We start from the raw sequence: 26,805 nt of genomic DNA, 5'->3' as shown, positions 1-26,805 counted from the left end.
TAAATTTTTCCAGGCACTGCAGCACTGGCAATGAGAATGAATAAGTAGAATTATTGAGTGTATGTTTTTCTTTTTATAAACCATCTTTTTTTTTTTTTTTTTTTTTTTTTTTTTGGCCACAAAGGTGAGATTGAGATCTTGAAACAAAACTGATGTGGTTGCAAGCCAATGATGTCCACGGAAACCAAGGGCCTAATACTCTGCTTCTGAATAAACTGTCTATGAATCCACCAAAGAAATCTCCTCTTTCTTACTTGCAGTTGTGTTGACGTGTTTCTGCATATAGCCACTGTTTTCATCATCTTCACCCTTACTTAGTGCTAACTGGGCACTTCTTGGCATTTGCAGGAGCTCATGGTACTTCCCCTGTGCGAGCTTTGCTGTCTGTAAGGAACAGCTGATTTCTGTGAAAGCAGTACTAGCCCTGGAGTGACTTTTTTGCTTTCTCTGTTGAAAAAACAAGTTTTTCCCTGGGCCTTATGTGGCGTGAGCTGTCTGTCTTGACATAAGCAAGATGTCCAAGTGAATGGTTATGTGGCAGCTTAAGACTATCTCAGTCCTGCCCTTCCTGCTGCTCTTGTCATATGCTTTTCCTATCAGTGTAAATGCTTGTCCCGTCCCACTGTGAGCCAGTTTAGCTCCTGGATCTGTTTAGTGGAGTATTAAATGAGTATCAGTGCCCCTTGCTTGGGGAGAGAGTCTGCTGGCCAGGTGTAAGACAGGGCAGGATGAAGGCAGCCCTGGCTTCAGCCAGCAGACCCTGCTGCAAAATCGTACCATGGGAGAGACTAAAGGAAGCCTGAAGTGACCAGCAGAGATTTCTGTCTTTGAGGTCTATAGTTAGGTAACACAGGTCTCATCTTTAGTTTGACAAGTTGGAGCTAAAATCATCTGCAGCTGTTTTTTCATGTCTCTGACCAGTTAGGAGAAGACCTAGAGAGACTCTTCCCATAGAGGATTGTTTGCTGGCGCACGGAGGGGCCCTGCCATGCCTTCCTACCCCATCTCACCCTTCTAGCAGGTATGGTGTGAGTGGAGTAACCTTGCCTAGTGGGCTGAAAAGTGATTTCCCCACTCCCCCCTGCCCACCCCCCCCCATTATTGACAAGGTTAGGCTTCATTTGGCATTGGCCACCTTACGCTGCTCTGCAGCCTCCAGTGGCCATTCAAGACAATGGGGTGAGTGTCAGCCCTGGGCTGCAGGAGACCACATTAGTTTGGCTGAAGCTAATCTAAGGTTGCATCTTGGAAATTTAGAATATGTTTATGTAAGATAGCTGATGGCAGAAACCACATATATATTTTGCTTGCATTTTAAAAGTGCCTTTAGGAACTGCGTTAAATAGGTACAGTATTATGACTGGTGTAGCATCTGTAGAGCTGAAGAACAAGGGGGTTGTTAGCAGAACATTTCTTTGCTAAGCAAACCTGCAGTAGCTAAATTTCCGTTTTCCACACAGGAGTGTAATGCTTGTGAGCTTTCTAATTATGAAATGTAGAGTTATTTCAGGCAGGAACTAAAATTTCAGTAATTTAAGGGCAGGATTTTATATATGCTGTCTTGATCCAGTGCCAGAGAGCTCTGGCTGAGTGGGAGAGAAATGACATACTTAGTGGTCAGAATGACTAAACTGGTGAGACTTGAAAAGCTAATGCTGCTCGACACCATTAGAAAACTGGCAGTCCCTGCTTTTTAGTGACAGAAAGACTTTATTTTTAGTGTTGGCAGTTGATCAAGTACTGGACTCATTTCAAGCTCTTCTCAGATGGTACAAAGTATTAGCCTCCAACTGCTGTTGAAATAATGGGTATTAAAAATCATGTTGGAATTAGGAGGATGAAGATGATGAAAAGGAAGGGAGTAAAATGATAATCTAGATTGGATTTTAAAGTCAGTCCCACATGGCCTGTATCTGGTTTAGAGCTATGTGTTCTGGTCTGTGAATGCAAATGGCAAAACAGTCCATTGACTGCAGAAGAAAAGCACTGTGGAAGTGGAAAATCACTGTTTTGGGTCCTGTTTGAATGAGTGGTGAATTAAGTGTAGGTTGCTGGACACATGGGAGCACAAATAATATGAGGCTGGAGAGGTTGGCATAAGGGGTTGATCCTTGTTGCTCTTTGCATAGTAAAATACTTCTATCTGTGGTCCTTGCTGATCTTCCTAGATTTGCCAAAATGCTATTTGATTAGAAATGTTAAACGAGGGGCAAAAAGATGGCAATCCTGCATGCCTATGCTTATCATCTTAGCAGAAGTAAAGGCAGGGCAATTTAGCTTTCTTCCCATTTTCTTCCTGTTTCGATAACACAGAGTGTGTGAGTGTCCAACTGACCATCTCTTTCTTTACAGCGGTGGCTCCTGTTTATCCTAAAGAAGCAGAGTTGGAAGCTTTGGCATGCCGAGGGCTACCTCAGTGAAAGCAGATAATGTACCAGCCAGTGGTGAAGCGAAGCATGGTGCTTCGGCATTCACTGCAATACCATGGCTGCAATAGCTAAAGCAGAAGTCCTGATAATTATAAAGAATTTCACAGACATTTAGCTAAACCATCTATAGTCTAGTGCAGTAGATATTTACATCTACCTCCTTTTAAATAAGTTGATGTCCCCAGTGTATGTATGAACACGTGGAGAGTTTCAAAATGTGTCTTCTATTCAAAGCAGTTCTCCACCTGACATTTCGTGCTGCTATTTCATCTTGAAAATGCTACGTTCATGAAATAATTATGCCTTTGCACATATTCCTCTCTTCCCTTGTACTCTACTGGGTTTTTTGTTCTGCTAATCATTCTAAGAGATTTGTTGTTGGTTTCTTTTGATGATTGGCATGGATACTGCCAAGCACTTCTAGTTGTTGTGGGTTTTTTTCCAATGGAAAAATCTGACATAATCCATATCTCTCTTCCTGCTTACATGAGAAGTATGACTCAACTGCTGTTAAAAAAATGAAGCAACATAGCTAATTAATCAGATGAGAAAATGAATAATACCCTTTTAATCTAATTTCCCTACCTTTCTCCCTGCTCTCTTTAAAACAGAATTTACCGCTTCCTGCTGGTTCTAATACAATTGTGTCAGAATTAGATTTGCACAAGGATTTTAAAGCATGAAGGTTTTAAAACTGGGTTCATGGTACAGAAGTGCCCGTGCAGGATATCATAGCCATAAGGACACCCTGAAACCAGGGCTGAGAAGAAAGAAGGGAAGGTACAGAAGCTCTGTGTTTTTGCAGGAGCAACAGTAGGAGCTGTTGTTGTTCCCAAAATCACTGACGAGTGTAATCTGTGCTCCTGGAGATATAGGATCACTTGGAAGTGGAATTTTTGGTAGTGCCGGTTCTGACAAATGCCCCCTTAAGAGTAGAGCTGTGATCGTGAGACACAATGGCAAGGTCATACCTTCCAGTGCTGACAATGCTAGTGGTGACAGTTGCAAGGCTATTTTGGGAGTGCTTTTCTCTTTGTTTTCTGTGAACTCCTTTCTCCGTGTTCCCAGATTTAACCCTGATGCTGTTCAGCTGTCATCAGGCTTGCCTTTGTGGAGCCCTGCCTGGTTTGCAGTGTATGTTGACATCGTATATGTACTCTTACTTTGCATTCAGTGGGCGATTGACTCCCTTCATCTCCCAGCTAATCTTGTTCCATATGTTTTAGACTTATGACAGGAGAACAGTAGAGAAGTAAGTCTTGTCATTTAATCCCTTTGACTGTGACCTATGTGTTGTGACAGCATGACTTAACTGGCCTGCTAATTCTTCGAGCCCAGTGTATTAACAGTTAATGTTGCTGCTGGTATCAATGTCATCCTCTGGACTGCAGTAACTCTTTAACTGTTTCTAAAACTCCTCAAAAAGCTCTAGTTGCACTAATCATATAGCATAAGGTTGTAGTAAAGAAAACCATTTCAAGCCTCAGGTTAAGGAGCAACCTGGTAAATCTTAGTTCTTGGAGGTTTCTCATGTGACTGCTGGTAAGTCATTGAGGATGGGATTCATCTCATCCTGTTGTAAATGGGTTTATGCTGGTCTGTAGGCAGTGGGAAAGGACAGGTACTGTGAGGGTAATACATCCCACCTAGCTTAGACAGGCAACACCCTCTGGGTACATCTGTTTCTTTACACTTTGAAAATGTGGGTGAAATAAATCTTGTGCAAGGCAAGGTGTGGAAACATATGGCTGGGCCAGGAGGGACACTGGCAACCTGGACTTAAACCTACTTAAGGTGTTGTGGGGGTCTCAGGTTGGATTCAAGACTGCATTTGCATGCACATAGAGAAAGTTCTGCTCTTAGTTTAGTGATTTTTATGGCCTGTAGTCACTGCAGTAACTCTCTGGCTCTTCATTAAGTCCGAAGAAAACCTTTTAATCAGTTTGAGTGTGATGTGGATCTGTCTGATCTTGTCAAAAATGGTCCCACTGGTAGTGTTAGGAAAGGGTGTGCTTGGTTTTTATGAACAAAACCCACTTTTGTCGCCCCATATCTAATGCAGAATCTTTTGTAGCTCTTGGGTGGTGCAGCCTCTGCAACCCGAATGAGTCTAGGTCAGGTTTCTAGCATGAGAACATCATTTGGAAGGAGAAGACTAGAGGCTTGGGCAAATAAAGCATCTGAGCAATGGAGGTGAATCAGTTCTGGATCAGAATGGCTGCAGACACATGACACATCTGTGTATACTAGTCCTTCCCCACCATTGTAAAGTTCCCTAGATTTACAAAGAATAAATATGAGTGTCTGTGTTTGTAGATATATGCACACGTGTACATACCATACACACACACATCCACAGCCTGGAAAGCCGGTGAGAATTCACTGTAGACACTGCCTTGAGCAGGAGGCATTAGACTATAAGTCTCCTGAGGACCTTTCCAACTGCAGTGATTCAATGGTATGTATGTTGCTGTTCTTTACCTGACTGGCACTGAGAGCTGGGTGCTCTTTAAACAATTGCAGATGGTCCCTGCTCTAAGGATCTCATTGTCTAAAATATTAACTGTTTCACCATTGGGTGGTATGGCAGAATCTCAGAGGTGTTTGTTAATACTTTGACTTAAGAGTTACAGAAATTGGATCAGTGATGGAACAGAGGGAGACAAACCATGTCAGGGGAGGTCTGGATATATAAAGAGCTTTGAAGATGGTATCAATACTTGATTTCTGGACTGGAGGAGAATCTGGTAAAAGAATTAGTAATGGGGGTTTCATGAGCAATCTGATTTTACAGCAGCATTTTGCACAGGCCAAAAGGTACCATATTCCTGGGAGGCTCAAGAGATGAATACTAGAGTAATTAAGAAGAGGTGAAGCATGGCCTCTACTGGCCTGACGTCTCTAATACTTGATTAAAAAAGTTGGCATGTGTCCAGCTAGCTAGTTTACGTGTTGTATTTAGGTGTGACAAGTGGAGCTGCCAAATACGATTTCTATGTGGGAACCATGAGGATTGCTACCCGAGAATCCGACATGGTAGGATTACAAGATTTTCACTCTTCTGCACAGAGGAGTCACCAAGACAGGGTTCTGTCACAAGACTGGTGTATTCATAGTAGAAACATGTAACACAGAAGCCAAGCATGTAGCCCTTTCTTCTTTTCCCTTCTTGCATCTTTTCTCTGCCTTGAGAAAATGCATCGGTTCTCTCTCTTAAATCCTGACCAACCAAGGAGGGAGCACCAGGGAATTAAATATAACCATAATTAAAACCACAGCCTTTATTACAGGTTTCCTGGCTGACTTTGATTTCAAGCTCTTGTATGCACACTGCTGCTATTTTATTACATGATCATATGACACTGGGTGATGTGACATACTGTTTGTAAACTAAATATTTACTCAATGGGGCTGCATTTAGAAATGCAATATGCTCTCAGCCAAGTTCACCCTTGTTAGATGTGCTACGGTACGCAGTGCTACCAAGTTGTGCAGGTAGATGGCAGCTGAAGTGCCCGTGCCCCTAAGGAGCTGTAATGCTGAAATGTAAAGCTGAAATGCTGACAAGAACTGTTCTGCCTGAAAACAGTTGCACTGAATGTTGTTCATGTATTTATGTTAAACTACCACAATACTGGGTAAGTTGTGGAGAAGACAGTTGCCTTAATGTGGGTCCCTGTGACAGCACTGCTGATGTGCAATTATTGCCATAGTTTCTTTATTCTAGGTTTGTAACCATCCCACTTTCTCCATGTAGAGGCAAAAAGGTGGGGTTTTTTTCTTCACTCAGCTGATCCCAAGCAATTCTGAGAGGAATTTGTCAGGTGGTTTAGTTGCTCTCCTCCCTGCTGTCTTGTATATAGTGGGAATGTAACACCAGTCATAGGCTGGGGGTTTGCAAAATGTCATGCACCCCCTAGAAAGTAAGCAGTATTATGCTGTTTACACCAGGTTAGAGCTCGATTCTTGGTCCTCTGAACCCTTCGGTTTCATCCCATCTGGCTCCTGTTACTCCCTGATCTTCCTATCTCTGTCCTGTGGGGGATGCCCAGGAGATAGGCAAACCAAAAACCTTGGCAGGCAGTTGGAGCTGTTGTGTTGCTGATACTCATCAGAAGTTTGATGACGCTTGTGTGTTCTGTATGCTCTGAGGAGGGAGCAAACACTAACAGTACTATTATAATAATGAGGTTTCATTAAAGATAAAGATCAGATTTTGTCTGGTTGTTGAACAAGCTTTGCCAGACGAGCAGAGTTTTGAGAGTTGTTCTGAAACGTTTCCTGGTGTCCCCTGTTTTGTTATTGCAGTGTAAACTTCATGCTTGAAAGAAGAATGCCTTGGCAATAGCTACTGGCAAAAACAAAATATAAATGCAGTGAGTGTCCCTGGCTGTAAAGGGCTACACCTGTTATCTAAGAGGGGGAAGCTAATATGCCATATCTGCAAATTTTAGAAACTGAGCACTTCCTCCCTATGGAAAAACTGCTAAATGCTGGTCCCCTGCCAGGAGCTGAAGGAACACCATGAGCTGTGGATGGAGACTTGCCCAGTGATGCCTGGGATTTAAATCATATGAGCCAACTTTCTTTGAACGGTTAGTGGGTAATTCTGGGCACTGGATGCAGTTTGCATCAAAGACTGCTAAAACTGTAATACATTAGTGCCGTTCCAGAAGCACTTGGAGCTAACCAGCTGCCAAGAAAAATACAAGGATGGCAAGAGATTAGCCTGCTGAAGATCTCCGATTAGAGGGAAAGATAGTCACCGCATACTCCCACCCTATCGCATCGCCTTGAAGGTTATGTTATATCTTTTACAGAGAAAGAAGATAAAGAAGGAATTAAAAATTTAGAGACAAAAATGCTGCACTCTGTAGTTAACCTTGCTTTTAGCCTCTTCTGCACATGTAACCAAGTAGCTGAGGGTTAGCAGTGCCTAAAATTGAAAGAACTAAGCCTATCTGTATATGTGTTTTTCTCTATGCAAAGCAAGTTTCAAGGGCAGTTTAGGAGAGGGAGTATTTCCTCACATTAAATAAGTACCCACTGAAAAGGTAATGTTACTTCTCAACCAACTGTTTTTGACTTTCTTTCCTCCCTTTGGGGGGTTGGAGGGGCAGGTGTCTGCTTTGTAATATTACTGTCCAATGTAGTTATTCTTACAATGTTCCCAAGGAACACTGTATCAAATAAAAGAGGAGAACTTTGCATAGCGATAGATCCTCTCGGGTTACTAAACTTATCCACTCTCCTAAATTTAAGGTTGGAGGATTAATAGTACTTAAAGGAGGACACATCTACCCCTTTTACTTCCTCTTTGTCCTCTTCTTCCTCCAGTAACCTCAGGTAACCCATTTTGCTTAGCCAGAAGATGAACTTTACCCTCTGAAACTCAGTGAATGTGTTTTTCTTATGTGGTGTTTCACAGTGCTTAATTTTGGCAGGTAGGCACAATAAAATATACAGCAGAGATTTTCTGGAGGGGTATCAGAAGTCGAGGCTCTCAAAAATTTTAGGTGGGCAAGCTATGTGCCCTGATACTTTGAAACATTAAGAATTTCTGTTCTTTAATTTATAGCTTGGTAAAATGATGTCATATATGAAACTATTAATACCATTAATGTGTGTGCAAGTATGAATTCTGTGATAACATAAGTGTTAATCAGTTGATACTTTAAAAGTGTACACAGAAATATATTGCAACCCCTAAAAGCTGCCATTTAATCTGGCATAATTTTTATAAGTTTTCTAAAGTTCTTAAAGTTTAAGACCTTTAGAAATTACCAGTTTTACTCATTATCTCAATTGTTGGCCTCATAATTATTGCTCTAAGATGTGTTAAATATGTCAGCATATTAAGGTAAAAGCAGTGTATTCTTTTAGGGTGTCTGACTAAAAAATTATGCAAATAATCCTATGCCTGATAGTTTCTTACATGAGATAATGACGAGATTTTCAGAACTGAACAGGGGTTATTCAGTACCTCTGTTTGTCAAATGTCATTTTCTGAAACTCCTTCTGTACCTCACTTATTAAAATCTTGACCAATAGAATTAATATTACGTAATATTATAAAAATGCAAAAAATCCTTGCATTTTGGTATTTGAGGCAGGCAAGAAGTCATACCTGCCAATGTTAACGCAGCCTCAAGTCATTTAAAAAACTGTTCATGTTACTCAACTCTGCTCATTTCTATTCTTATGTGTCACTAACTAATACTAAAATAAATATTTGTCAAGCAGCGTCACATTGCTTGATCACATAACTTGAACAGCCATTTTTCATGATATGTAAATGCAGAAGGGTGGAGTAAGGGTTATTTTTCTTAGATATTAAAGAATACTTTGCTGCTCCATTAAAGACTTAATACACCTTTGTGCTTGACTTTATCTTCCTGGCAAATGCAAACAGCAAGCATGAAATGCATGATGGTTCCCTTGGGGAAGCAAGCGAATGCCTGCTGTTGTCAGCACCCATGTAGCTTTGTCACTTTGTCATAATTTTATCTCTTCAGAAGCCAGGCGAGTCAAATTACTGCAGATTTCGGTGTAGGAACAGGTGGGGTTTGATCCCATTATCCCTTCTGTTTCTAGCATACATTCCATAGGAACCATGCAAGACGGGAACCAGCAGAACAACGAGGCCAATAACAGGCAGAAATTTAAAAGAAGGGGTGGGGGGCCCTCTTTTATGCCTCTAAACAGATATTTAATTTTAGAGTCCAGTATATCCAGTGGCTTGACCAAGAACTGGTGTTTTCTTTTGGCTGATTCCAAGTATGTGCAGATGTAGTAGGTGTATTGGGGTGGTTTAAATGATAAACAATGTAAATATAATTCTCTATCAAATACATACAAAGCTCACAATATAGAGACATTCTTGAGTCTAAATTTAGATTTACATTCAAGCTGCAGGTAATATGCAAATACAGCACAGCACTAAGTATGCACAAGCATGAAACAGCTACCTTGCTGCTTTGTCAGAGCCACACTGATAAAATTATTCTTTGAGGCTATAATTCTTCTGTCAGCCAGAAGTGATTGAGCTCAAAAGAAACCACTGTGTGGGTGAACTTGTCTTGGCTATTCTCGGAGCAATATGCTTTTAGATAAAGTCAGTTTTATTTAAAAAGTGATATGTAATGGTTGTGTTCCCAGGTCAAAATGTAAATAAGTCTCATCAATAAGATTGCAAGTGTAATTTATTTGAGGTGTGTTAGGGGAAAACTTGAAGTATATCACAATAAATGTGGGTGGCAATAAAATACAGATTTGCTCTCAGTTTTGCAGGCTCAGAGACGAATTCCCCAAAAATTGCTCCTTGAATGGTAAAGGGATCAGTATGTTCCTCTGTGTATCCATGTCCACCTCTGTGTGCATTGCACACTTTACCTTCCTACTGCATTTGAATGCATTGTTATGGATGTAAGCCACTAACAGATTTGTTTGCATAGTTTGCAGGATTATGGAAATCAGGAGTGTATACCTTCTAGAATATGTCTTAAAATTAATCACGTGCCTATCGGGCACACATTAGTTCCCCTGTACAGTAGGAATATTTGGCTTGTGTTTCCTGCTCTCATCACCTGCTGAGACTTAGAGGCTACATCTGCACTACTGCAGCAGGAGGCATAAGCTGCAGCAAGAAAAGTCCTGATTAGATAGTAAGAAAAATTACCCACTGAGAGGATGGTGAAGCACTGGGACAGGGACCTAGGCTAGCTGTGGAGTCTCCATCCTTGCAGACAGTAAAAACTGGCTGGAGCAGGCCCTGAGCAATCTGATCTAACATCAGGTTTAGCCCTGCTTTGAGCAGGGGGTTGGACCAGATGATCTAAATAAATGAGGATGAAGGAACAAACCTTGCTCCTGAGGCTGGTGGTAGAACCTGGTTGCATCTACTTTGCTCAGACCTAACCATGTCTTACCCTGTCAATGCTTGGACCTGGCACTCCTCCGACCTCAGTATGGTGCTCTTCAGTCCCCAATATTTTTGGTTTGGGTTGTGGGTTTTTTTTCCCAGTTTTAGTGCCTGAAATAATCTAAGGGAAGTCCCCCAGAATTGGGTTTACGGGATGAAGCTGTTTCATGCCTGCGGGTGGCAGAGTGTTGATAGACTGAGGCAGGGTGGAGGGAGCCAACCCAGGGGCAGTCTCATCTGTTCTGGGTTTGGAGCAGTCCCTAAAGTAAACTATTTCTAGAATTATGCTTGTGCTTTTCTGGCAAAGAGTAAGATTAAACCAGTCTAAAACAGAACAAGGAAACACGCTAACACTTCAGCATAGGTACAGTCTGGACTTGGGTGCTTGATTCTGCTCCCGGGGCATCCTTTCCTAGCACCATAGATGCACTCTGCGTTTTCCAGCATTTGCCAAGTAACTGTACTAGAAGTTAGTTTTCTGGAGCATGCTTCCTTAGAGGCAAGAGGTTTAAAAGCTTTTGCTTTTAAAGTTCACAAGTAGCCTTTTGCACAGCTACTTGTGAAACAAGCAAATACAGGAGTAACTTGTGTTTGTGGGGTAAAAGGCTAGTTTGGGATTTGCACTTGCAGTAGAAATAACAAGCGTTGGATGTCCTGGTGTAGGGCACGCCTCTCCTTTGAAATAAGCAATGCAGCATAGATGAATGTGTTAGATAATACAGGATTGTCTCCTGGACCGGGGGCTAGAGAGTGGGGTGTTGGTTAAAGACAATTTCCTCATTTTCATTACTTGCTAGGGTAGGAATGGATAGTCAGTGTTGCTCATTTTAGAAGAATGATTATCCGGAAGTCATCTGACTGCTGTAACTGATAGATGTGCCCACATCAAGCTATATAAAAGAATCGAGTACTGTGATTTTGGAGGAATTTCAACCAAGCTGATTCCCTCTTTAGTAATGAGGACCTAGGTTTCTGCCTGTAGATGGACATGCTGTAAAAGCCAGTCCTTTTGCCTCCCAGTCATGCTTGGTGCTTCTCAGCTGAGGCACATGCATTTGGACATATGTATTAAATTGCCAGCTCATCCTTAAATAGCAGCCTCCAGTGAACTGTAAATGCAATGCAGAACGTGCTGTAGCCAGGAATTTGAGGAAGGAGGAATTCCACCCAACAGAAGCGCTGAGACTTGAAAATCTAGCTAGGTTTTCTTCTGGCAACTTCAAAGCTAGCAGGTCTCTCTAAATACAGGCTCTGGAATACATACAGCAGCTAATAAAAGGTTGTCGTTCTATTCAGTAGGTCACAGGGTCTGTAAAGCTAACAGGGAAAGTTGTACTTTGTTATACTCAGGAAAATTAATAAATACTGCTGAATAAAGAAGTTATTAACTTCTGTCAAATTCTGCTTTTGCTATGATTACGTCTGTAAAAGGGCAACATCCAGTATACAGATGGTCTGCTTTAGTCAGGCTTCTTGATCTCATGCTTTCCCTGCTCATTGCTACCACTAGTGATATCTCATTTCATTCATTGTTATGACATTATTTCATTGAAGTTTTGAGGGAACAATGTAATCTAAATAAATACATAGCTTGCCTTGCTTAGGAGGAATTTGATGCCATACCTAAAACTAATACAGATATATCATTTTACAGTGTGTCCCCGCTCCAGGGAGATGACAGTGTGGGAGAGAGGAAGGAAACAGATCAATTGGTGAGAAGTGAGGCTTGAGCAAATGTAGAGGTTGTCTACCTGGGGACTCTTTGAGTTACAATTAATTTTTGAAAGTCCTGAAATTAATTTATTTTAGTTCCCAACCTCATGCTACCTTAAGTTTTAAGATGTGCTAGCTCACAGTGTGGGAATCTCAGCCCAGGAATTACCTGCTGCCAATAAACTGCAAATTGAGGTTGTACACTTGATTTAACACCAACACTTTTTTTTCTTAATCTATCCCTTCCCTTTTCTCTTCAATCCTTCCCTCCCCTGAATGTCCTCCCTCCCCTTCTCCCTCAGGCCTGTATAGATGAGAACCTGGACATGGTGAAGTTCCTTGTAGAAAATGGAGCCAATGTGAACCAGCAAGATAACGAGGGCTGGACCCCTCTTCATGCAGTGGCATCGTGTGGCTATCTGAACATAGCAGAGTGAGTGAGTTTCAGGCTATTCTGGGTATTTATAACACTTTCCACATCTTCCTCTTCAGAGCAGGTACACAGGCGATTGATGCTCTGAGACTTATACAGTGTCTTGGGAAGCAATGCTGAAAATAGATGCATTTCTCCTGTTACTGAATTCTTAATTTGTGGGGATTAAGGTGGAGCCTGCAACTGGTTGCCTTTGGTGATCCCATTACAGTGACTTATGATTCATTAGATACTTTAGCTGAAATGCCAAGCAAAAGGGAAACACGACGGCTGACAGGCAGGCACACTAATAGAAACTTGTAATGAAGCACAGCTCTGCTGCTGCTGACTGTCTTTGCTGTGTGCTTCCATCAGCAGGGAGCCCATGCAGAATTTTAAGTGTTACCTAAGAGCGATTTGGGATTTTGTTCCTCTAACTGAAAAGAATTCTGTCTCTGTACAAAATGTATGTTAGTGTAATTACATGCATATAGGTATTCTGGTGTAAACCCCAGATGGCGGATACCATCAAAAGAATTCAAAGAGAGAATGCACCAGCACTTACCCTTGTTGTGAGGCTTTGCAAAGCAACTGTTTTCTTACCATAGACAGGCCTATGTGAGCAGTGCTGCAGTTGTGTGGAGACTTTTGAGAGAGAAATGCAATGTTTGGGCTCTGGAGTCACCAGTATACCAACAGCATTGTTTCTTTTTCTTCACATTCAGATCTTCTGTTTCTGTTTCTTGCATACTGTCTCACAAAAGATGGAAAAGTAGATAAAAGTAACTGCTTGTTACTTAACTCACTTAGAATTAGAGCATTGTCTCATCTATTTTTTGTTTTGCTTACAACACAAGATATTGGGCTCAGTTTGGACATAACCAGGTGAAATTCTGTGGCCTGCCATAGAGAGATTAGATAATCCAGTGAGTACAAACATGAAATACATATGAAAGAAAAGACAGTAAGTATAACAGAGAGTTTTGTCCAGTAGATGTTTATAGCAAAGCAGTAACCAGCTATAAGTGACGCCCAACAAAGATTTGACTCTTCTTGGCACAGTTTCTGATTCCAGGGTTTGAAATAGCATTCCGCAGCTGATCTTGAGCGTTCACTATGCTCACAAAGGACTAATAGCCTGTTTGTCCCGGAGGAGATACTGATACCAGACTACTCGTGCACCAACATGTTGTTCTGAGACTTTGAGAATTGCTCATATATATGACCTGGAGTGCTAGAATAACTGGAACCAAAGAACAGGCAAACATAAATAGTAGTTTCCCAAGTGAAATAATTTTTCTGAGATAAAAGCTGCATTATAGGTTAGAAGAATAAGGGAAAAAAAATAGTATTTCTCAAGATAGTCGTCTACAATATATTCTAACAAAAAAAAAATAAATCTTTTGTGGCTCACTTATTTCTGTGTGTTGTACTCCTCCTGGAACAGTTCTTAGCTTTTTGGACGATCCTTTATCAGTTTGGTTTTTCTTCTTCTCAAATACTAGTTCTTCAAATGAAAGATATTATTATTTTTTTACCAGCCATTTAGTCCACCACAGCTACCAAAAAGTTACCAAAATTTGAATACTGATAACTATTTCTCGAAGGCATTGAAAATAGATTTTAAAACAAAACCAAGAAAAAATATCTTCTCCTATCTCACCCTCCTATATCTGTGTGTTTAAACAAATACTTTTTTACTTCCCCAAATTTTACTGGTTACAAGATGGGCAAGCTGAAAAAAAGACATTAGTTGTTCTGGAATGAACTTTTGGTATAGTTATAAAAAGACAAATTAAAAAATTTATGATGGCTTGGCTTATCTTTTTTTAATTACTTTAAAAAAAAAGCATAATCTATCAGGTTAGTGCAAGAACTAGGGGTATTTGAATAACTATAGAGAAACAGAAACTATGAGCTATGAACTGGGGACCTTGCATTTAATAATGAACTTTTTTAGTCTAGAAATTTGATAAGAATAAGATACTCATTTGGTAATTGAACTTGAATGACAAAGCCAAATATTTTGTTCTGCTACTTGGTTTACTGTATAAGTTGCACTGAAACCTGCACACAAGGTCTAATATGTTGGTATGGGTCTCATTCATGTAGGTACTTAATTAGTCATGGAGCCAATGTGGCTGCTGTGAACAGTGAAGGTGAAGTCCCGTCTGACATCGCAGAGGAAGCAGCCATGAAGGACCTGCTTCTGGAACAAGTAAAGAAACAAGGTAAATCAGTAGTGGGATTGAATATGTGAGAGTTAGACCTCTAAGAGTTTCTATAAGAAAATTCTGTTGGCTTACTGTCTATAGGTGAAGAGATCTGAAATCTGGCCCAAGAGGCAGCTGACAAATTTCGCTTTGGTAGCAGAACAGTGGAACAGATGCAGAAGGTTTGTGGTGTGCAGTCTCTGTCCTTAATAGGATTCTTCAAAACAAGACACCACAGTACTGAAAGCTGATGCATTAGATCTGTTTGCTTTTAAAGTGAGATTTAATTCTGACCTCTGGTATCAATGAAAGGTCTTGTTTCACTAAGACTTGATAATACAGAGGTGAGATTTACAGCCCTACCAAGAGCAGGGACTGGGAAATGATTTTGCCTGGCCTGGAGTGACCTGCTTTATCCTGATGCTTCCGTAGACTTCTGCAGCCTGTCTGCTCTGCCATTTCCCCTTTCTCATCAGGTATGCCTGTCTGAGGGGCTGCTCTCTGTGCTGTCCCTGCAAAAACATCACTGGTGGAAGAAATGTCAGACAGTATAACTTGTATTATAATTAAGAAATGCTTCATCAGTGTAAAATTTTCTTTATACTGATGAAATTAATCTGTGAGTGGTTAGGTGTCTGTACACATGTGTAAGAAGTTTAAACCCTATCTATGAAGTTCATCAAGAATGTTTTTGAAGGATGCATTTATCTATGGGGGAAGTGATGAACCGAGGCAAATTGAGCTGATACAGACCAAACTATCCACATTGGATATGTATGGACTGCATATTTAGCCTTGAGAAGAGAAAGTTGACAGGGGGATCTGTTGTACTCCACTATCTTGAGGGAGGCTATAGAGACAATGGAGCCAGACTCTTCTCAGAGCTGCACAGTGACAGGATGAGAGGAAAAAGTCATAGGGTTGAATGAGGGATGTTCTGAGGAAAAGTGTTTCCTAGGAAAGTGCTGGAACGGGGACCCAAGGAACTTGTGGAATCTCCATCACTGGAGGTAGTCAAAACTCAGCTGCATTCAGCTCTGAGCAAATTGATCTGGGTTTGAAGTTACCCTCCTTTGAGCAGGGAATTTGGGCTAGAGACCCCCAGAGATTCTTTCCAGTCTAGATTATTTTATGACTGCAGGTTGATCTTGGGGTTGTTTGCATGCTGGATTGAATCCAGTCCTCTCCAACAGATATATTCTGCTTGATGCATGGTGGTTACTTTTATTTTTGAAGCTATTTTCAGGTATAGTTAGGAAGAGATCAGTCCCTTGCTACTTTGTGAACTGTGTTACTGTTCCACTGGTGAGTTTGTAGCTGTCCATCTGAGAACTAGTTGTTATTTCTGTTACTGTTCCTCTTGGAAGATTGATGCAGGATCATGTTCCTTCTGGTAAATAGAAGCTTTTTACTTTCTACTCTAGTATTTTTGACAAGGTTGTTCTTATTTTGTTCCTCTTTTCCCTCCACTTTGAAATAAGCTTAAATAGCCCTTCTCCCTTAAATTTAATCTACTCACATATTTAAAAAGAATTGTGTTGGTAGTCAACGTTTGTTTTACTGGGCTGTCCAAACCATGCCCTGTAAGATTTCAACCATGTTATTAGTGTGTACAGTTCTTGATACCTACTTTAAAGAGAGACAAGTTACACTGATAGAAAGAAAGGATCTGTATCTTTCTGGGCATCTAGGGAAGCCTGACTGCAAGAAGAGACAGGCATGGTTTGGACAGCCCAGTAAAACAAATGCTGACTGTAGACACAATTCTTCATGTAATTCTGCCTCAACTGCAGATATTTTGCCTGACACTTGTTGGGATTCTGCTTGGCTTTTTCATTGCTTCACCACATTAGCGGCATCCTGCTAAGATGCCCTGAAACAACCATCTGTCTCCACTGAGAAGCTTCCCATTGACACAGTTTAAAAGGATCATAATTGCTGGAGTAAATGCGTTATAAACTTTAAATAAGTGTCCATCCAGCTCTGTAGCCTGTCTTCAATGGCAGCTAAAAGCAGCTGCCTGGTGCAAACTATAACAATGGGACAAGCGTGTATGATTCCTTTCCCAAACATTTTCCCAGCCTCCAGGCACTGTACCTCAAGAAATTCCTGAGCCAGATGGGCTTTCTCTGTGCTCATGAATCCCCTGTGGCTTTCTGTTTCATGAACTTCTGCAGTCCTTCTTGGGAACATAATGTATAGCATTATGTTTAATGACTACAGATTTCTCTAATCCTTATTCTGCAGCCAGTTGTATTTCTAATCTTTGCAGCATCCTGTGGTAGTGGCTTTCACAGTTCAGACCCTGAGTTAAGTGTTTTCTTTTGTTCTGTTTTGAACCTAATGCCCCATAATTTAATTGGGAATCATGTCATTCTTATACTGAAAGAACTAATCCATAGGGACAGTTGCTCTTCAACATCCTTCTTGGTTTTTGAGATATGTCATCTTGTCCTTCATATTTTTTCCTGAGTCAGTGAGCTCTAGTCTGATTAATCTTGTATGGAGCTATATTGTACTTCTGATTGATACATCATCCTTACAGGACCTCATTGTAATGAAAACTCCACTTACAAAAACAAGTTAAAGATAGTTTTGCTTCTTGTTGGTTTAGTGACAATTGACACAGCCCATCAGCTAAACCTACCTGGCCTCTCCACATCATAGCAACCATTTCCTAGGGTGGGAAACTTCTCCCTCTTGTTATCAGAAAGCCCCATAGTCCATGTCTCTGTTATACCAGATGTATTGATGGACTTACTTGATCTGACTTCATCTAAAGCAGATCTCTTAAGCCATCAGGTTAGTTTTTGGGGTTTTTTTTTTGCTTTCTATCCCCAAAATAATTTAGAATTGTGTTTTGTCAGAATCTAGTGGTTTGCTGCTCAGTGGAGTTAACTAAATATTTCTTTTGGCGTGCCTGGCACTAATGGCTCTGGTGCAGCACAGAGATCTCTGTACGTGCAGCTTGCAAATCATACTGAATTTTAAGTGAGCATACAGTTGGGGTTGTGCTGCTCTTGCAGGTGGCATCTTAGGATCATCTCTTCAGATCTGCACTGTAGATTATACTCACACTGTTGTTTAATTCAGTTTGTAAGGCTGTTGTTCATGACTTGGTTATTTCAGTCTAGGACACTGCATATTTAGAGCACAATCATTCCACCCGTAGTTGGTTCACAGTTGAGCTAGTAGTTAGTTGGGCTGGTTTGCAACCAGAAGTTCAACTTTCAGATTATTTTTTTTTTTAAGTCAGACAGCTTTGAAGTCTTTGTCAGTGATGCAGTAGTTCTCCCAACTCCTAGAAAATGCTTTTGCTGATTTTTGTGCAAGATTACAAAGAGGTTACTAATATTGTATAGCAAATGAAACATAGGGCAAGTTTAACATGTTCATGAGAGCTTTCACTTGATATTATCTTCTTCTGTGCTTCACCTTCTTAGGTGTAGACCTAGACCTGGCGAGAAAAGAAGAGGAGCAGCAAATGCTACAGGATGCCCGACAGTGGCTGAACAGTGGGAGAATTGAAGATATAAAGCAGCCTCGAACAGGTGCCACAGCTCTTCATGTTGCTGCGGCAAAGGGCTATTCTGAAGTCATGAGGTAGGAGCTCCTTCCCAGGGCTGATGCATTGATTCAAGACTGTTTTTTGTAAGAAACACATCTAGCTTTATAGTTGAGAGAAATCTGTTTCATACTGAGATTTTCAGGCTGCTGTTTGTCAAAAGGCTCTGTAGATTTATGTGCCCAACCATAGTGGTTCACCTAGAAATATTTAGGGACTGGAAGATTCCCTTTCGTACCTCTAGGCCTTTAAAGTGATGAAAGGTTTTCAGAGACTGAGACATAAATTAGAAGGTTTAATTTTCACTATTAGAGCAATAGTTTTAGGACTAGCAAGTAAAACAGTATTAGAGGATAAAAATACAATTTCAGCCTACAAAGTAACAATGCATGCTGTATGACAATCACAAACACCCCAACGCTTTAAGTGACCAGTTTCATGGAAAAATGCAGTGTCCAGCCCTGTCTCGCTGCCCCCTGCCCCTTGATGCTACTGCTCCTGCAGCCGTCAGGAGTGACAGAGGGATTCCAACACATAGCAGTTCTGCTTCTACCACTCTGGTACTAACAAGCTTATTAAGAAAATGAACTTGCCCAATGTAGTGTTTCCTGGCAATAAAGCATGACTGTTTTTACAGGTAAGGTCAAATTAATGTTTCCAACAGTAAAGCTTTCTTCTCTACTCTTTATGTATGGGTGGAGCTGCCCATAAACATCATCAAGGTTATTCTACTACCTAGGTTAAAATGCCTTCTGAAAGTTCATCCATCTTGATCCTTAATTTCATAGTTTTAAGTGGCATGACTTGATGTGTAAGAGCTGTTTCTTGTCAAGCTCTAGTAATTTTGTTATTCTCCATGTTTCCTATTAGTATTCATTCATTAGAGCTTGTGATTGAGTTATAAGCTGTGTGTGCCTGTACCGTGCCCAAGAACAGTAATCTAACACAGCTTATGTGGAATAGAAATGTAATATCTCCTCAGTTTGAGGTGTTGGTCCCATGGACTTCCAGTGGGGGGTTGTATATCCAGTTCTCCTCAATGAAGGCTTTATTCACTGTTTGTGGGGTGACTTAGTTCTGGACAGCTACTCCTTGGCATTAATTGTTGTAATGATAAACAGATCTCACAGAAGGCTGACATTATTTCACTCTTGTGTATTTTATGGTCACCCTGTAAGTTAAAATACAAAGCTTCAGTGACTTAAACCAAAGGGGCTGAAAGTCAGGAGCTAGCCAACTCTCAAATGAGATGTGGAATTTGTCTGTGACCTTGAGTGTCACAGCAGCTATGTTCCTCCCTTTTGCCAGCTGGAAAATCAACATAAAGTCAGCACCTAATTTAAAATTTCTTTCACAGAGAAACACACTGCTGCTATGGTATGACTGTGTTTTTATTTAGCACAGTAACGCATCGGTGTAAAGCTGCAGGAGTTTCAAAACTGTAGGTGCCATTCTGGGGTTGTGCTGGATTTCCCTTGTGCTGCAGGAAGGTGGCTCTGGATGGTGGGATTTCCCATGATGGAAATTTTCAGTAGCTGTTTTACCAGATTTGCAGAATTCCCCTCGGATGCTCTTCAATATTTAAGCAACTTGGATAATAGTCAGTTTTGATACATGAGCTGCTCAGTGCTTTCATCTGATCACTGGAGTACCAGTGTGCATGTGTCTCTGAAGCTTCAGACTACAATTGACTCTCTTCTCTTTGTTTTGTCTTTAAATATTCAAGCTCCAGATGCTATGAAACACTAGTGCTCTGGTCTGATTGAGGAGGGAGTGGGTGGAAGGTGCACAGCAGTAAATGTAATGCGAGGGTGTTCCAAGGCAGGTTCACTTGGGTAAGACTTGCTTTAACTGTGCAAGGATTAGTCTGCAAAAATGCATATTGAGTTGTTTAACCCAAATGTGGGTTATTTAACTTGCAAACTTCACATCTGTCAATCACAGTAATGTCACTGCTTCTTACCTGGCAGTCCTGCTGGCATCATCTCCTTATGGACCGTTCCTACCATGTGGCCTTGTTCTCTGGTAGAGCCAAGGCTGAGCTCCAGTTACCAAATGTCCTTTTCCTGCCAGGTGCTGTGCTTGCTGTGCTTGGCTCCTTGTTAAGGAGATGGCAGTCTGCAGAGATGTTGTTTGTTTGCTTAGTGCCCAAGCGAGTCTGGTGTCTCTCGTCCATTGGAGCAGGAGTTCAGACTGGGTGACCGATGCCAGAACATTAAGGTGTTCTCCCAGTTTAGGACATGCTTAAAGGGAACCTTACCAATTAGACACATTCCAGCAGGTTTTACAGCAAAGTCACTTTGTTTACTGCCCTGTTCTGTTACAGTTACAAGCACATCAAGTGGGCTGTTTTTTAGGTGAATGAACAAGTTAAGAGACTACCGGCTTATTGTGGACCATGCTGCCTACTCTGTGGCTCATGGTGTTAACTATTCTGTGTCAAGAAGTCATTCTCAGGTGGGCAGAAATCAATACTGCTTCTTTCCTCAGGCTCTTGATCCAGGCTGGGTTTAATTTGAATGTCCAGGACAATGACGGCTGGACTCCGCTCCATGCTGCTGCGCACTGGGGAGTGAAGGAAGCTTGTTCCATCCTGGCTGAGGCACTGTGTGATATGGACATCAGGAACAAGCTGGTTAGTATGCACAGATGTTGGCACAACTTATGCAATGTATTTTATAGCCAGGTGAATATCAACTTTATTGCCTACCACTTGATCCAACGCAATGACAAAGTTACATGGTGAGCAGTTCTCCTAGCTTGTGCAGTGGAGCATTTAGAAGTGTCAGAAAATAAAGAATCTTGACTGCAGGAAGGCAGAAAAATTTCAAGTGTTACTGGAAAAGATCATGATTCAACTTTAGGACCAAGATTGTAAGAAAGGATAGGGGCTAATCTGTGTCTTCCTGTTTTAGTATAATCCTGACAAATTAAACAACAACAAAAAAGACAGTCTTGGAGTGCAGAATAATACGCTAATATTGAGGTGTAATGCACTGAAAACTAGTGAACCCTTGAGAAACTGGCAGCTTTAAATCCTTCCTGTTCTACTATATTGGTCATAAAAAGGGAAATTGAAAAATTGACTCAGATTTGTGAGAAATGAGTAAAGAAAAATAGGATGGAAGAAAAACAAAAGAAAAGGAGAAAAAAAATTCCTCTTCCATCCAAATAGTTGGAAGTTTTTCCTTGAAGAGCCCGTGGATTTTCAAGAGCCGATGTGTGCTTGTCCAGGGTTGTTCTTTGCGTTCCCCTCCATGCTGCGATGCCCAGGCAGTGTCTGTGAACCACTTCCTGCTGGAGCAGATTCAGTTGTGCCGTGGCTGCTTCTGGGGGAGGAAATGAGGTTGTAGTACTTGGAACAGCACCAGGGAATGAAAGCAGGCAAGATAATTTGATAAGAGAAATGTGGCACTGTATGATTTGAGTGCATCTGTCTGTACTGGAAACCCATGTAAAAGAAATGGCTCTATAAGAAGGAGCCATTTTAGCGTGGTGAGGTTTTGGCGTCAAAGTACAGGGAGTCTTTTTTGCTTTACGTGCTATTAGGTGCTTTTCCAAAGTGTTCAGAATGTGTGGGTTTTGTATTGTGCTGAGCTTGAAAAGAAACAGACACAGTTGTATTTGCTGCATTACCTGCTCTGTCCAGTCAAGGATTGTTAACTTGCTAGGTCAGATAGCCAAGGGAACCTGTATTTATTTGATCCCTAGCCATCAGGTTTCATTATGTGTTGTTAGCTATAATGGTTATTATAGCTTTAGTTATGGTGAAAATGTAACTGATTTCTTGTTTTGGTGCCCCGAAGTAATTTTTCTGTTTTATTTTGTAAATGGCTATGGATGTGGAAATGGCTCCCAATTTTTTTGGCCTGCTGATGATTGGCAGTCTTTCAGAAGGTTCAAATACACGATGATACAGTAGAACGGGTTGATCACATTCCTTCACAGTACAAGAGAGTACTTTTTGGAAACCTGGAAACTCAAATATGTTAGTCCTGGCTGTTAGATTTGAGCAGCAGTAATCAGGGAACTGCACTTCAATGATTAAGGTTGCTCTGATCATGGATTGAGTCATAAAAGTACCATCGCTGTCACATGGCTTTTCCTACTCTGGAGTGAAACAGAGTATGTTACTCAGCATTTGGGGAGGGAGGATGTGGAACATAATTCACTTTTGTTCTTCATTGGTAAATAGTGCTTTTTTGAATATTAACACCATGCCATACTGGATATCCTCTTGTCTTCTCTTATTGCATCAGGGCCAGACACCATTCGACGTGGCTGATGAGGGACTAGTTGAGCATTTAGAAATGCTGCAGAAGAAACAGTCTGTGGTGAGTTTCTGGCAGATCATTTTCCACCTCTCCAATTACCTTTTCACACACGGGTGTTCTCTAAGACATATGGTGTCAACAGACGCAGGAAGCTGAGGCCCAGCTATTTTTTTTTTGTTAGTCATTTGGAATCTTTAATTACACCAATATTTTTAATAGCTAGAAATCTAGAAAACTGGATGACTGCATCAAGAAGGTCAGTAGTGTGCTGGCATGCAGAATTATATAAACTGGTAAGGAATGTATAGTTCATCTTTGGAATTGTTATTATTCTGCAGTTGCTTTTCTTAGCTGGCAAGCTCTCTAGCATCAAACTGCTCTTTTCTTAATGAGTGATTACCGAAGTCAACTTTGTGTTTGCATCTAAGGAAATATGCTGTCTGTGTTGAGAAAGAGATCTGTTACCATGTCTGCCTTTCTTACAATAGGGAGACTTTTGATTGAAGGAGAAGAAATTACAAACTTCAGGGAATTCTGGACTAAAAGAATTGGTGATTTCAAAACCATATTAAATTGCCATTTCATAGTGCAATGGAGATATTGGAAGGAGTTATAGGCAGAAAGCTGGGATAAAAAAAGAAAGCAAAAATATATCTTGATCAAAGTAAAGCCTGTCATCAAGCCAGAAAGTTGTTTTTGGATTGCATTTTATTGTATTTCATCTGGTCTACTCAATTACCTCATTTGGGTGCTTCCAAAAAACAAACCAACCTTCTTTAAAAAAAATTAAAAATGGTAAGTATCATTTAAAACATTGGATTCAGAAACGGACATAATGAGAACACTGCTGATAAAACCCAGTAAAGTATTTTGAGGAACTGACAAATGTGGGTGGTAGAACTCAAGCTCTGATCATAATGCAGCTGCTGTCATCCTTAAATAGCATCCTTAACATTCACAGAAACTTTTTAAAAATTAATCAGCTTCTCCCTAAATGAGGTGTTGATAAATACTATCAGTGTTGTATTTTGGATTTCCTCCTATCTCACTACACCAGGATTCTGCAGATAACTGCACTCCTCAGAAGAAAAAGAAAAGGAAAAGCAAAACAACAACAAGAATTTTTCTGGATGGGTGCTAGCCCATTTTTAGGCCTGATTCACAGGGGCTAGCAACCCCCCTTGTTCTCTATATAGTAGCACTATATAAAGGCCTTCATTTATTAAATTAGTGTAGCAAACTATAGTAGAACTGGGAAGAAGAGAAGAATTCAGATTTTATCACAGGTTTTGGGTTTTTTTTTAAGTGGATTTTTTTTTTAATAGAAATGCTATTTTATCATGTGTGTTTATCATGTGCCATTTTTATCACTTAAATAGAAAAGTTACATTTGTTAAGGATGAAATAGGCAGTTCCATGACATTCCTTTAAGTACACTGTTTCACTTTCAAAATGGCTCTCAAATCGGTGGGGTTTTTTAAGTCTAAAGCTTGTAGAGGAACAATATGCTGTCCTTGCTAAAAGATTTGCTGCTGTTATTGGAGAGAAGACGGGATTTTGTGTGCTGGAAGCAATTAATTTAATTTAAGTTTCGATTTTTTTTCCCCAATCTCTGAATTACCTGTGAATGGAGCAGGCTGTTTCCTGCACTTCCTTTTGCTGTGCTCCAGCAGTTTGTTCTATTTAACAACATGCTGTACCCCAAGTTTTGGCTCTTTGCTGGACTCCATGTAGCTTTTCCCACATTCAGAATTTGCAGAGCTTTTTCTTCTTATGCCTGGTGTCAGCTCCTATCAAAAGAGAAAGAATAACTAGGCTAGACATGACACAAAAGAGAAAACCCTTAAAAGTGAGCCTGTAATTGCCATCCCTTTTTCTACCTCAGCTGTGTCTGTGCTTCTAGAAGGTACTGAAACAATTTTTTGGTTACTCTTTTGTCCATCAGTGGTGACAAAATTAATATTGCTGCTTGCTGGGCAAAATATTTCAGTTGCTGCAGTGATCACAGGTATTCTTGTGCAATGACTTAATGCTGGCATTTGAGAGATTTAAGACGTGACCCATCCTCATGGGCGATCTATCGGTTACCTGTAAAGGGCATACTTGAATGCTTTTCTCTGAGAGCAAGTAAATAATAGGTACAAAGCCAGCACATCTTTAACTGGATCTAGCCTGTTTTCATGGGCATACAAACACATGTGGACAGATCTCCAGCACTGTGTCTACATGGGCAGATGCAGGGCAGTGCTGCAGAAGTCAGGATTTGACACTGGGTCTCAGCAGGGACTGCTGCAAACTTGTCTGAAGGTTTTATTAAATTGCAGCTTGAGTCTAAGGACATGCTGGGTGTGTAGCTGTGCCCTTATGAAGCTCTAGTGCAAGACATCCAGTGCTCTTGCAGATGTGCATCTGTTGAATTAGCTTGTTAAACAAATCCACAGTATTTTTTGTCTAATGAGGTTGGGATGGCCTTATGCTGTGGTAATTATTGGATTGTGCTTTGGTGGCTTGTTAAGATGTGTCTTTTCATTCTTTCTCCAATCTTCTTGGACTTTTTGACAGTTGCGAAGTGAGAAGGAGACGAGGAATAAGCTAATTGAAGCTGACATGAATGGCAAGCCTCAAAGCGGACTCTTCACCAAGTATGTCTCTTTCTTCTTTGTTGAAAAGAAGCTGCACAGAGAGTCATGGGAGACCAGCTTCACCTGTTAGCAGTCAGCTGGCCTCAGCTGTTTTAAAAAAAGTTCACTGCTGTTCATGTTCATTTCATGGTTTCTTTTAAATTTGAGTTCTCTCAAATACAATTTTAGCTGTTTCTTAATATAGTCACTGAATGGTAGAACCATTGGGCTGTTGGGCTGGTGCTTGGTCCCCCTTCTTCTGCTCTTGCTGAGTAGCGATTTGACCTTTAGGCTGAGAACTGCACCTTTGCAGCTGCACAGGGCCATACAGCCAAGCTGATGGGTTGTGTTGCACTAGGAAAAGAGAAACCACATTTTTCTGGAATGAGAAATACTTGCAAATTTAGGAAATGTGAGAGTGGCACTGGAATCCGTGGCAAATGGGCAGTGCTGGAAGTGCTGGGATGTTGAGTCTGTAGATGGATTTTGCCCTTTTGCTCATTCTATATGTAGCAAATCATGTTTATGTGTTCCTGAGAAGTAGAACTCAGAAATAATTTGCTCACCTGGTAGTCGCTAAAATTTCTATACCTTGCAGCAAAGAGAAGATTCTTTATGACGAAGACACGCTGAAGTCCATGGAAATGGAGGAAGAGAACAAGGACTCTAGCAGCTCTAGTTCTGAAGAAGAGGAAGAAGCTGAAGAAGATGAAGTTTCAGAATCAGATGCTGAAAAGGAGTCAGGTAAGACTTAGTACAGTCTTAGATTTAATAATTATCCTAGCAATATTAGGGGATCAGTTTGAAAAGTGCCTTTTTTTTTTTTTTTTTTGCGTAGTTGTTAAAGACATCCTGAAAGTCTTACTTCCAGTGTATATGTATAGAATATGGAGAACTCTGTAGCTAGTGTACTAAAAAAGCTGATCTAAATGTAGCATAATTTAAAAAAAAAAAAGCTGCAGATAGTATTTTAAACTCTACTTCCAGTTCACTTGAATTTAAGATAACACATTGTTCATAGGTTGTTCTTAAACAGTAGTTATTTTCTTGTTGACCAGTTTCAAGGTGAATATTTCAGTTACTGCAAGATGGTAGAAAAGCAATTGAATGTGTAGGAAGGTAATAGCCTATTGTATTTGGATCAGAGAAATGAAATGAGGGGCTGAAGCTGTTCGCTGTAATTATAGAGTTGAGGAACTTTTTTCTGACTGTGATGTATAATAATTGCAAAACATAGTGGAAAATAAAGATTAATTACATCGAGTCATGTTAGCCTTCATGTTGTAGCATATTGCTAGCATCCTACTCCCCTTCTTTTTCCATAATTTCTGTGGCTTCCTTAATTAGTTTAAACAGCATGTATGCACAGTACAGAAAGTTTAAATAAAGATACTTAATTTTACAGTAAGCCAAGACTTAATTGTACTTAATATTTCTGCAAACAGAGATGGTTCTTGGACTATGATGTGTTTAATGTTTAAACTACTTTTAACATCAGCTTACTTGGCCTATATCCCAATATACTAATAAATAAGTCCTTGCAGAGAAGTGTAGTTTACAGTTTTGTCCTGCTTCTTGTGCCAGTAAAATTGTCACCTGTGTTCTAATTGCATCGGTTATGATGTTTATCACAGTATGAGAGGTGTTGAGAATCCTG

The 26,805-nt window shown here is 40.5% G+C and overlaps 1 protein-coding gene across 1 annotated transcript in view; it reads left to right on the top strand.

Moving 5' to 3' along the window:
- Positions 1-26,805, top strand: part of PPP1R12B (protein phosphatase 1, regulatory subunit 12B) — a 144,003-nt gene that overhangs the window by 41,604 nt on the left and 75,594 nt on the right. Inside the window, exons 4-10 of the mRNA XM_010584542.1 lie at positions 12,366-12,496; positions 14,588-14,706; positions 18,132-18,291; positions 20,744-20,888; positions 22,513-22,587; positions 25,090-25,169; positions 25,747-25,892. Coding sequence (XP_010582844.1) covers positions 12,390-12,496; positions 14,588-14,706; positions 18,132-18,291; positions 20,744-20,888; positions 22,513-22,587; positions 25,090-25,169; positions 25,747-25,892 — 832 coding nt within the window. The 5' untranslated portion in view covers positions 12,366-12,389. The remainder of the gene's footprint in view (positions 1-12,365; positions 12,497-14,587; positions 14,707-18,131; positions 18,292-20,743; positions 20,889-22,512; positions 22,588-25,089; positions 25,170-25,746; positions 25,893-26,805) is intronic.

The sequence above is a fragment of the Haliaeetus leucocephalus genome, unplaced genomic scaffold, assembly GCF_000737465.1.
Source record: "Haliaeetus leucocephalus isolate CR32 unplaced genomic scaffold, Haliaeetus_leucocephalus-4.0 Scaffold1000, whole genome shotgun sequence".
In the NCBI taxonomy this organism is placed as follows: Eukaryota; Metazoa; Chordata; class Aves; order Accipitriformes; family Accipitridae; genus Haliaeetus; species Haliaeetus leucocephalus.
This window is presented reverse-complemented; position numbering and strand designations above follow the sequence as displayed.